General features: G+C 40.3%; 1 protein-coding gene across 1 annotated transcript in view; it reads right to left on the bottom strand.

The window, feature by feature from the left end:
• The window catches only part of HERC2 (HECT and RLD domain containing E3 ubiquitin protein ligase 2), a 247,387-nt gene that overhangs the window by 134,144 nt on the left and 101,229 nt on the right, over positions 1 to 12,014 (bottom strand). The window contains exons 26-30 of the mRNA XM_040642652.1: positions 10,851 to 11,001; positions 8,499 to 8,713; positions 8,089 to 8,221; positions 7,862 to 7,989; positions 7,580 to 7,775 (exon numbers count right to left, since the gene is read on the bottom strand). Of these exons, the coding sequence (XP_040498586.1) occupies positions 7,580 to 7,775; positions 7,862 to 7,989; positions 8,089 to 8,221; positions 8,499 to 8,713; positions 10,851 to 11,001 (823 nt within the window). The remainder of the gene's footprint in view (positions 1 to 7,579; positions 7,776 to 7,861; positions 7,990 to 8,088; positions 8,222 to 8,498; positions 8,714 to 10,850; positions 11,002 to 12,014) is intronic.

Below are 12,014 nucleotides of genomic sequence, written 5' to 3'. Positions count from 1 at the left end.
CTCTGAGTCCTTGGCATGTTCTGCCTGAGAAGAGTGTTTCTGGATGCCTGAGATCTGGCGCCATGTTTTCCAGTTTGACCACATAGTTTATGCTAAAGTGGGACTTATGATTATCACCTGTTTCCACTACAGAGGCTAGAGTCTTGAGTAACTGAGAGCAACCATGCAGGTGAGCAACCCTGGCTGGCATCCCTGGCTGACAGCGCTTCACACATGTTGTCTCTCACTGCTGAGAGAACTAAGCATGGCTCGGTGCAGCTCCACTGGAAGCTTAGGCCCAGTTTCCATTGAATTTCCCTCAATGCACCTTTCCTTCTACCAATTTTAACTTGTATCCTTTCACAGTAATAAACCGTAACTGCATATAACAGCTCTTCTACGTCCCATGGAGCCATACCAGTAAATCATCAAATTTAAGGGTGACCTTAACACAGCACCAGTAATATTAATCATTTATAAGTTACTTAATTTTTGTTAAAAATAAAAACAGCTTCAGAGAGAGGAAAAAAGATGGCGGAAGAGTAGGGGACCTTTTTTCAGCTGGTCCCCTGAATCGAGCTGGATATCTACCAGACCATTCTGAATACCCATGAAATCAACCTGAGACGTAAGAAGATACATCTGGATCTCTACAAACAAACATCTTCCGCGCTGGGTATCGAGGTACAAAGCAGGAAACCGTGACTCTGCGCACAGGTATCGGAAGATAAACAGAAGGGGGAGGGAACCGCCACACTCAGGCGCCAGGAAGCAGAAGTCTCCTGCACTGAGGAGCGGGCCAGACTCAAGGACCGGTAGCCACCGAGAAAGCAGACTGAAACCGGGAGTTCGGGAGTGTGCGCGGGAACCCGGGGCGGCTGGCGGTTTTAGAAGCACAAAGGGCAGAGACAAGCCGGCCCTGGGAACAAGGACTGGGAGAGCAGCTATGGGGCACACAATCCGGGACGCTGTGGGTTTCTAGCAGCACCAACAGAAACGGAGTTAGAGGGGCCACGAGAGCTCAGTGAAGAGCAGACTGCGATCTCTCTAAGACAGAGGTTTGGATACGGTCACTGCTGCTCTGACCCTCGGAAGAGCCATAGAAAGCCACTAGGGAAAGGCGCCAGAGAACAAAAGCCCGGAAAAACCGGTTAGCACTGTGCCCATCCCCCCCCCAAAGGGGACAGGGCAACTCTACCCAAAGAGGGTTGCCTGAGGATCAGTGCAGCAGGCCCCTCCGCCAGAAGGCAGGCTGAAAAAATACGAAGCCCATGTCCCTAAGGTCCCTATAAAACAAGTGCACACTGACTGGGTCCTGGTCAATAATTTGGGCTCTGTACGTCCCCTTAACCACATCTCAACAGAACAAGGAGGAACCCCAAAAAAGGAAAGAAACAGAGACTGTGGCCTCTGCCACAGAACTAATGAATATAGATATAACCAAATTGTCAGAAATGGAGTTCAGAGTAACAATGGTCAAGATGATGTGTTGGCATGAAAAAAATATTAATGCAAATATTAACAAGAATATAGAATCTCTAAGGGCGGAAATGAGAGCGAATCTGGCAGAAATTAAAAATGCTATGACTCAAATGCAGTCTAAACTGGATGCTATGACAGCCAGGGTAAACGAGGCAGAAGAACGAATAAGTGAGTTGGAAGATGACACGATAGAAAAGAAGGAAAAAGAGCGAACATGGCTTAAAAACCTCCAATGTCAAGAATGTAGATTACAGGAGATTACGGACTCAATGAAACGTTCCAATGTCAGAATCATCGGCATCCCTGGGGGGGTGGAGAAAGAGAGAGGTCTAGAAGAGATATTTGAACAAACCGTAGCTGAGAACTTATCTAATCTGGAGAAGGAAACGAGCATTCGTACCCAAGAGGCAGAGAGGACCCCTCCAAAGATCAATGAGAACAGACCAACACCACGTCACATAATACTACAATTCGAAAATCTTAGATCCAAAGATAAAATCTTGAAAGCGGCCAGGGGGAAGAGAATCCTCACCTACAGAGGGAGGAACATCAGAATAACGTCACTCCTGTCTACAGACACCTGGCAAGCCAGAAAAAGCTGGAAAGACATATTCAAAGCACTAAGTGAGAAGAACATGCAGCCAAGGATCCTTTATCCAGCAAGGCTGTCATTCAGATGGATGGAGAGAGGACCTTCCAAGACCGGCAGAAACTGAAAGAATATGTGATGATCAAGCCAGCCCTACAAGAAATATTAAGGGGGTGTTCTATAAACGGAAAAAGACCCCAAGAGTGATACAGAACAGAAATTTACAATCTATAGAAACAAAGACATCATAGGCAACAACATTAAAATCATCTCTCTCAATAATCACTCTCAATGTGAATGGCCTAAATGCTCCCATAAATGGCACAGGGCTGCAGATGGATAAAAAGACATGACCCATCCATATGCTGTCTACAAAAGACCCATTTTGTAACTAAAGATACATCCAGACTGAAAGTGAAGGGATGGAGAACAATTTTTCATGCCAACGGACCTCAAAAGAAAGCTGGCGTAGCAATTCTCATATCAGAGAGACTAGATTTTAAACTAAAGACTGTAGTTAGAGATACAGAAGGACACTATATTATTCTTACAGGGTGTATCCAACAAGAAGATCTAACAATTATAAATATCTATGCCCCCAAAAGGGGAGCAGCCAGATACACAAGCCAACTTTTTTTTTTTTTAAAGATTTCATTTATTTATTTATTTGACAGAGAGATACAGCAGCAAGAGAGGGAACACAAGCAGGGGGAGTGGGAGAGGAAGAAGCAGGCTCCCAGTGGAGAAGCCTGATGTGGGGCTCGATCCCAGAACGCCAGGATCACACCCTGAGCCGAAGGCAGACGCTTAACGATTGCGCCACCCAGGCGCCCCCACATGCCAACTCTTAACCAGAATGAAGAGACATATAGATAATAATACGTTAATAGCAGGGGACCTCAACACTCCACTCTCAACAACAGACAGATCATCTATGCAGAAAATCAATAAAGAAACAAGAGCTTTGAATGACATACTGGACCAGATGGACCTCATAGATATATACAGAACACTACATCCTAGAAATACAGTATACTCATTATTTTCGAATGCACATGGAACTTTCTCCAGAATAGACCATATACTGGGTCAGAAAACAGGTCTCAACCGATACAGAAAGAATGAGATTATTCTCTGCATATTCTCAGACCACAATGCTTTGAAACTGGAACTCAATCACAAGGGAAAATTTGGAAGAAACTTAAACACATGGAAACTAAGAACCATCCTGCTTAAGAATGATTGGGCAAACCAGGGAATTAAAGAAGAACTTAAGCAATTTATGGAAACCAATGAGAATGAAAACACATCCATCGGTCAAAACCTTACGGGACACTGTAAAGGCAGTCCTAAGGGTAAAATACATAGCCATCCAAGCCTCACTCAAAAGAATAGAAAAATCTAAAATGCAGTTTTTATATTCTCACCTTAAGAAGCTGGAGCTAGAACAGAAGAACAGGCCTAACCCATGCACGAGACGGCAGATGATCAAGATTAGAGCAGAGATCAATGAATTAGAACCCAGGAGCACAGTAGAGCAGAACAACAAAACTAGAACCAGGTACTTTGAAAGAATTAATAAGATCGATAAGCCACTGGCCAGACTTATTCGAAAGAATAGAGGAAGGACCCAAATTAATAACATTATGAATGAAAGGGGAGAGACCAACACCAAGGAACTAGAAACAATCATTGGAAACTATTATCAACAACTATATGCCAATAAATTAAACAACCTGGAAGAAATGTATGTCTTCCTGGAAACCTATAAACTACAAAGACTGAAACAGGAAGAAACGGATTATCTAAACAGAGCGATTAATCGTGAAGAGATTGATGTACTCATCAAAAACTCCCAAAAAACAAGACTCCAGGGCCTGACAGATTTCCCAGGGAATTCTACCAAACATTCAAAGAAGAAATAATACCTATTCTCCTAAAGCTGTTTCAAAAAATAGAAACAGAGGGAAAGCTACCAAACTCATTCTATGAGGCCAGTATTACCTTCATCCTCAAACCACGCAAAACCCCATCAAAAAAGAGAATTACAGACCGATATCTCTGATGAATATGGATGCCAAAATTCTCAACAAGATCCTAGCTTAGGATCCAACAGTACATTAAAAGGATTATCCATCATGAGTAAGTGGGATTCATCCCCGGGATGCAAGGATGGTTCAACATTTGAAAATCGATCAGTGTGATAGATCACATCAACAAGAAAAGAGTCAAGAACCATATGATCCATTCAATTGATGCAGAAAATGTATCTGACAAAATACAGCATCCTTTCCTGATTAAAACGCTTCAGAGTGTAGGGATAGAGGGTACATTCCTCAATTTCATAAAAACCATCTATGAAAAGCCTACAGCGAATATCATTCTCAATGAGGAAAAGCGGAGAGCATTTTCCTTAAGATCAAGAACACGACAAGGATGCCCACTCTCGCCATTACTGTTCAACATAGTACTAGAAGTCCTAGCAACAGCAATCAGACAACAAAAAGGAATAAAAGGCATTCAAATTGGAAAAGAAAAAGTCAAACTCTCTCTCTTCGCAGATGACATGATAGTCTATATAGAAAACCCAAAAGACTCCACCCCCAAATTACTAGAACTCATAAAACAATTCAGCAATGTGGCAGGATACAAAATCAATGCTCAGAAATCAGCTGCAATTCTATACACAAATAATGAGACTGAAGAAAGGAAATTAGGGAATCCATCCCATTTACAATAGCACCAAAAACCATAAGATATCTCGGAATAAACTTAACCAGAGACGTAAAGGATCTATACTCTAGAAACTACAAATCACTCTTGAAACCCATTCACCTTTTTCAGCCATCCCCAACCACCTCCCCTCTGGCAACCACCAGTTTATTCTCTGTATTTATGAATCTGTTTCTGTTTCTTGTGTTTGTTTGTTCATTTGTTTTGAATTTTATATTTAACATGTAAGTGAGATCATGTGCTCTTTGTCTTTCTCTGATTTATTCTACTTAGCATAGTACCCTCTAGATCCATCCATGTTGTCACGAATGGAAAGATCTCAAAGACTCAGTGATCATTTGTGTAGTTTGTTTGGCTCTTTGGGCAACTAATCTTTGACAAAGCAGGAAAAAACATCCAGTGGAAAAAAGACAGTCTCTTCAATCAATGGTGCTGGGAAAATTGGACAGCTACATGCAAAAGAATGAAACTTGACCCCTCTCTCACACCATACACAAAGATAAACTCCAAATGGATGAAAGACCTCGATGTGTGACTTCAGGAATCCATCAAAATCCTAGAGAAGGACATAGGCTGTAATCTCTTCAACATCGGCCACAGCAACTTCTTTCATGACATGTCTCCAAAGGCAATGGAAACAAAAGAAAAAATGAACTTGTGGGACTTCACCAAGATAAAAAGTTTCTGCACAGCAAAGGAAACAGTCATCAAAACAAAGAGGCAACCCACAGAATGGGAGAAGATATTTGCAAATGACACTACAAATAAAAGGCTGATATCCAAGATCTATAAAGAACTTCTCAGACTCACTACATGAGAAACAAATAATCAAATCAAAAATTGGGCAGAACATATGAACAGATACTTTTCCAATGAAGACATACAAATGCTAACAGACACATGAAAAATGTTCAAAATCTTTAGCCATTAGGGAAATTCAAATCAAAACCACACTGAGATACCACCTTATGCCAGTTAATATGGCAAAAATGGACAAGGCAAGAAACAACAATTGCTGGAGAGGATGTGGAGAAAGGGGATCCCTCCTACATCGTTGGTGGGAATGCAAGTTGGTACAGCCACTCTGGAAAACAGTGTGGAGGTCCCTTAAAATTTAAAATTTGAGCTACACTATGACCCAGCCATTGCACTACTGGGTATTTCCCCCAAAGATACAGACGTAGTGAAGAGAAGGGCCAGATGCACCCCAATATTCATAGCAGCACTGTCCACAATAGCTAAACTGAGGAAGGAGCCGAGATGCCCTTCAACAGACGAATGGATAAAGATGATGCGGTCTGTATATACAATGGAATATTACTCAGCCATCAGAAAGAACGATTACCCCACATTTGCAGCAACATAGACGGGACTGGAGGAGATTATGCTAAGTGAAATAAGTCAAGCAGACAAAGACAATTATCATATGGTTTCACTCATTTGTGAGACATAAGGAATAGCAGGGAGATCGGTAGGAGAAGGAAGGGAAGAATGAAGCGGGATAAACAGAAGGGGGAATGAACCACGAGAGACTATGAACTCTGGGAAACAAACTGAGGGCTTCAGAGGGGAGGGGGGTGGGAGGATGGGCTAGCCTAGTGATGGGTATTAAGGAGGGCACATATTGCCTGGAGCACTGGGTGTTATATGCAAACAATGTATCATGGAACAGTACATCAAAACCTAAAAATGTACTGTATGGTGACCAACGTAATAAAAAATTAAAAATAAAAATAAAAATAAAAAAAGTCAAAATAAAAATAAAAAAGCCTTTTTCATACCTGGAAAAAAAAAAAAAAGTTTCAAACTTCACACAACTAAATATTTAAACCCAAAACAAGAAACTCTAAGAGGTGACAATGTGGGCTCAGAATCCGTGGAGGTGATGGCTGGGTGGTGAGGACATCATTCCCCCTCAAGCTGAGGTGGCAGTCTCCCAAGCCTGTGCCTCTGCTCAAAGGGATCTCAGAAGCATTCCTACCATTATTTCCTGACCTAGAGCATCTCTAGGACTTAGGCAAATTGTTGTGGCTTGAGAGTTTGCTCAAGAACAATCAATTCAGGATAGCTTCTAACACAGCTTCATCTTTCCTGACATCATTGTTCATAATGTCCATCCAAAACTCAATAATTTAAAAAAAATTCAGTAATTAATATTGTTTAATAAGCTGATCTGTAAATAAATCAGTATAATTCATAAGAATACAATCAGAAATTTCTGTAGACATGTTTATAATCACAATCAAATTCTAAAGTATTTTATGTACTTATATTCAAATTCTGGTTATTTAATGCAAAAAGTCTTTTCCATATCCCAGCAACTGTTTAGCTGCTTCCTGAAAATATTAGTAACTCTTCTAGCTACTTTTATAACTGTTCACCATGTATAAGAATACTCAATATTTCCAAAGAAAAACATTTCTTTACAAGAATGGCAAGATTAACTGCAAAATTAAATGTTTCCATATATGTCATTTACCAGGACAAGTGATAAAAAAATACTTCCTTTTCCCCATCAATTAATAAAGCTGATAGTACTTACCTTTTTCAGTATCAATATACTAGTTACCAAATCATAACACCCTCAATCCCAATGTTGCCTCATTATCTGATGTCTTGGAAAAATAAAGCAGGAACTGTATATTTAATCATAAATACACATAACGAATATTACGACAGTTGTGGAAATCTACATGTACTGACCAGTAGCGAACAGTTTCACTCAAATCACAGACTCAATGATATGGGAGCAAAGCACACACTTTGACAGCACTTTCCTACCTTTTATGTTCTTACCTCTCTTTTTCCTTCGTTCTCGAATTATCTTCTGAGCTATCCTCCTCCAACGGGGCAAAGAGCTTAACAGTTTAAATTTGGACATTATAGAGAGATCATTACACACTGCAGGTCTTAATTCATTAAAGAGGAATCTCAAACGTTCGATGACTGGAGCGCAGACTTCCTTGTAAGAACGACCCTGTTCTTGGTGTGTCTACATAGTTAAATACAAAAAGACAACTTAACAAACATTTTACTGTCTGCAAAGCTACAGAAGAAAGAGAATATAAATGTACTTACCTTAATGAGTGAGCATTTTGCCTGGTAGACAACTCTACAAACATCCACTACTGATTTAGGCAATGTTCTGTGCTTTACTTGCTCAATACCAAGTGTTCCTGCATGAACTAAAGATAATGCCACGTGACCTGTAAAAGACATTTTTAAAAAGGGTCAGGGTAAGAATGAATGCATATTGCATGTCAGTCAAAAAATGTATAGTATAGCTAAAATATCAAGCTTCATACCTAAATCTTCATGCTTTAAAAGGCAACATAAGAGCAAGCGGCCAACCTCTTCCACAGGATGCTCAGGAGGAAATGTGATTGGTGTGGTCAAGTGACACTGCCTACAGTACCTTTCTATTTGACATAGAAAGTCCTGTAACAGAAACAGGTGGAGGTAACTTCAGAGCCACACTAATAGGCCATCATGAATTCCAAACTACATGCCAAAATTTCTGATGCACTTGCAATCAGCAATGCTTCTAAAACATCACTGGCATATTGCACCGAACCAGCCTCTTACCTCAAAACCAGCCCCACAAATAATATGTAAAGTCTGTGCTAAGCCAATCAAAGAACATGAAGATGTTCATTCACACATCAAATTCCTAAGGTAAACCAAAGGACACTATGTGTGGGAAGGCCTCACTCACCTTCACATTGTGATCCTGGATGTTATTATCAGCAATAGCTTGCAGGAATGCCTGGGAATGGTCGCCCAAGGCCCGTCTGTGGGAGCAGAGTCGGGACTTGCTGACTGGAGTGCCCCCAGGAGAGCTACAGTGGTCCTCATCTTTCTCCTCATTGTAGCTATAGTGAATCTGGCTGGTCTGCAGGCCTCCAGAAAAGATTGATGACTGAAGCCACTCTAGAAAGTGCATATGCAAACATTAAAAAGAAACTTGAGTGCACTATTCAGAAATAAATATTGAAATAAAAGATAACCGAATAGCTGATTTACAAGGAGAAATTTAGCATCATTCATATTAAAGAGTCACATCTAACATATTTACAGAGACTGGCTTTTAATTCCTATATCTACAGGAAAACAGGTAATACTTCTGGTTCTTCATTACATCTTAAGCATAGCATCAGAACACAGTGTAATAGTTTCAGTCCAACATTTACTTAGATACCTGGTCAAGCATGGAGCTGACAGATTCCATGGATACTGTGTGAAGACTGGGGTTTTACATTCTAACAGGGACAGCAGCATTTGGGCAACATTTACACAAGTAATCATTCAACCTGAACTGGGGTAACTGTATGCTACAAAGTACTACAGTGGGTATAGCAGCCATTTGAAGATTCAGTAAAGGATTTGCTGTGGAAATGACAACTGAGCTGCAATCCAGATAAAGACAAAAACACTGAGCACCCAAGCAGGAAAACAGCACATGAGAAGGGATCTACAAAGAAAAACATGGTGAGGGCAGGCCACGTTTCCCTAGAGCATTAATCCAGCAATAAAAATGAGTGACTACTAGACATACAAAATGGGATCTTAGTAAGAGACAGATCCTTGGGAGACTGGAAATCCAGTGGACTATAAAGGAGACCTGTGTGAGGCATGGCCAGACCCTTAAGAACATGCTATTCCTCAGTGCAAATGTGAATGCTCATTCTAACTGGAGTAAAGGTTCACCAAAAAAATGAAGAGTCAGTTTGTACATTGCTACAAATTTTTTTCAATGACTTGTGTTATCAAAATAATCCTCCAAAACCCAAGCAATCAAATCTGGGATGTACTCATACTCAACATTCTTTTACTAGAAATTTAGAAGTTAGAGCATTCAGGAGCCTTCTCCAAGGTGCCACACTAACTCTAAAACACAAATCTGATCATGACCTTCCCTGATTCTCTACATTTAGAACTCTCTTTAATCTCTCAAAGATACTGCTCTAAAGGTGCCCTGATGCCCTACAGTAGATTAGGCTCCCTCTACTAAGGCCCATAGCACCTTCTGCTCTCCTCTACTCTGACTCTTCCCATTTTCCACCCTCCTTGCTGATTTAGAAGAAGCCTATCTTCCCCACAGTACAAGTCTTTGAGGGAGAGGATGAGTCCAAACTCCCCTCCCCTTAGAGGCTCAGCAGGCAGCAAAACGCCCAGCATGCACACCAAGGGCTTGCTCCAGAAGGCTGGGCTGACCAGATACCATGACCATCCTTGCCCCCAGCCTTCTCTCCTGACAATGCACATGTACAAGCAACTGGAAGCCCTCCTTTTTTCAACAATGCCCCTCACAAACATGTGTTTCTGCCCAGAAGGTTCACACACTCAGTTTGCTGGGATTCCAATTTCATGATTCCTCCACCTCTGATGGGGCTTTCCACCCCATCAGAACCATTTACAAATGTCTCCATTTTATCCTCTATCATCCTGTGTACTGATCTATTATAATGTCTGGCTTGTCATCACACAAAAAGCACCTAAAGGCAGATTTGTGTCTAATTCCACGCCTAATGTATTGAGCACCTAGCAAGGTAACTCATAAGCATTTACTCAATAGATGCTTGCTGGATGGTTGGTAGACAGACAGATACAGAAATATACAAATACACAAAGAGAACTTTACTACATCTTATATGGAGAAATTTTACAACTTTCGGTGATTAAAAAGGTTGCAATCCCAAAATTGATTTGAGTCTAGAAAAAAAAAAACAATCCTCAAACAAAATACTATTCCCAATAAAAACAGCCAATCCATGTCACATGGAGACAACAGCCAAGTTAAGCCCACCTGTCACAGGAGGCAAAAGTAAGAGCATGCACAGAGCCGATCTTCCTATGCACCTGTTAGCTTCCTCTGCTGCCACGGGTCATGAGAGCAAATGAAAGCCACTAATATCTGTTTTTATTTAATTGGCTTAGTCTCTTAGTCTCACTATCCTTATTTTTACTCACCAACAACTGCGTTGATTCTTCTTCTATTCTAAATGGCACTTACATCTCAGCTAAAATAACTTGCTAATCTGTTAGCAGAAAGCAAAATTTTTCTTACTGGCACATTCGATTTCAACCGGAGACAGTGGTGTGCTCATAGCTAAATAGGAAGCATGTAATCCGAGAAGCAGGCCCAGATTCCTCTCTGTGTCTATCAGAGGTGAAGAGAGACTTCCCAGATCTGGTATGGTAACAACTTCTTGGTCAGGCTTGGAAAGATAAATTTCATCATCAGTCTGAGAAAATAGGGTTAATTAAAAACATAAAACCAAAAGAGCAACAGCTTATATCCCTAAACAAGACAAAGTTCCATCAGGAAGAGAAGCACATGTTCTGGACACCCTCTTTCTACATCCTATTATAGTTAGCTCATGCTGCTGCCAAAATAACAGAAGATATAAACCACGTACACCCTATAAAGCAGACAGTAAACACACAGGTCTACTGGTGGTAAAACCTAAGCTCAGATAAAAAGTTAGCTGGAGAATTCCTTACCAAATCAAAGAGAAGTTTCCAGAGTGACTGTATAATAATACTTCAGAAAATATTCTGAATTGTTACATGTATAAATAACCCCCAAAAAGACAAAAATATGACAAGGATTGCTGTGAGTAGTGAACTGTGACCACATAAGTGGAAGAAACATATTTATGCTAACAAAAAGGAAACCCAATTAGAGAAGAGCTCAAATGAAAATAAACTTTGCCAGTCATATTAGATGATAATTTACAAGCAAAGTCAATCTTCCCCTTCATGAATGCTTTAAGTACTACTACCCATGTGGCACTTAACAAATTTTATTACTTCTGGATCCATAGCTGGACAACTGATCCCAATATATAAATTCCAAAGCTCATGTATATGTAGGACATATTTCTATTCTAAAGAATTATGCTACGAGATAGTTATTCCCAAAAAATATATCTCAAGATAGTAAGCCACTTCAAATTTCTACATAAGCTTACAATGAAACTTAAAGACCAAAGGTTAACTTCTTTTCTGTGTGTGGAAAAGTGTCCACATTTCTTACAAATTAACAATTTTTAAATTAATTTTTCAAGACTAGTACTTCATAAATCTTAACATGAATAAATGTAAATTCACTTATAAAAAAACCTCTAAAGGATCTTCACATGTGTCACTTAATGACATCCACCCCCACCAAAAGGCCCAGCTATCACTACTTCAGGGCAAAAACCACCTATCACAAATATACAGAGAG

This window comes from Ursus maritimus, unplaced genomic scaffold (assembly GCF_017311325.1).
Source record: "Ursus maritimus isolate PB19 unplaced genomic scaffold, ASM1731132v1 scaffold_27, whole genome shotgun sequence".
NCBI lineage: Eukaryota > Metazoa > Chordata > Mammalia > Carnivora > Ursidae > Ursus > Ursus maritimus.
The sequence above is the reverse complement of the archived record's forward strand: the minus strand, read 5'-3'. Positions and strand labels throughout refer to the sequence as shown.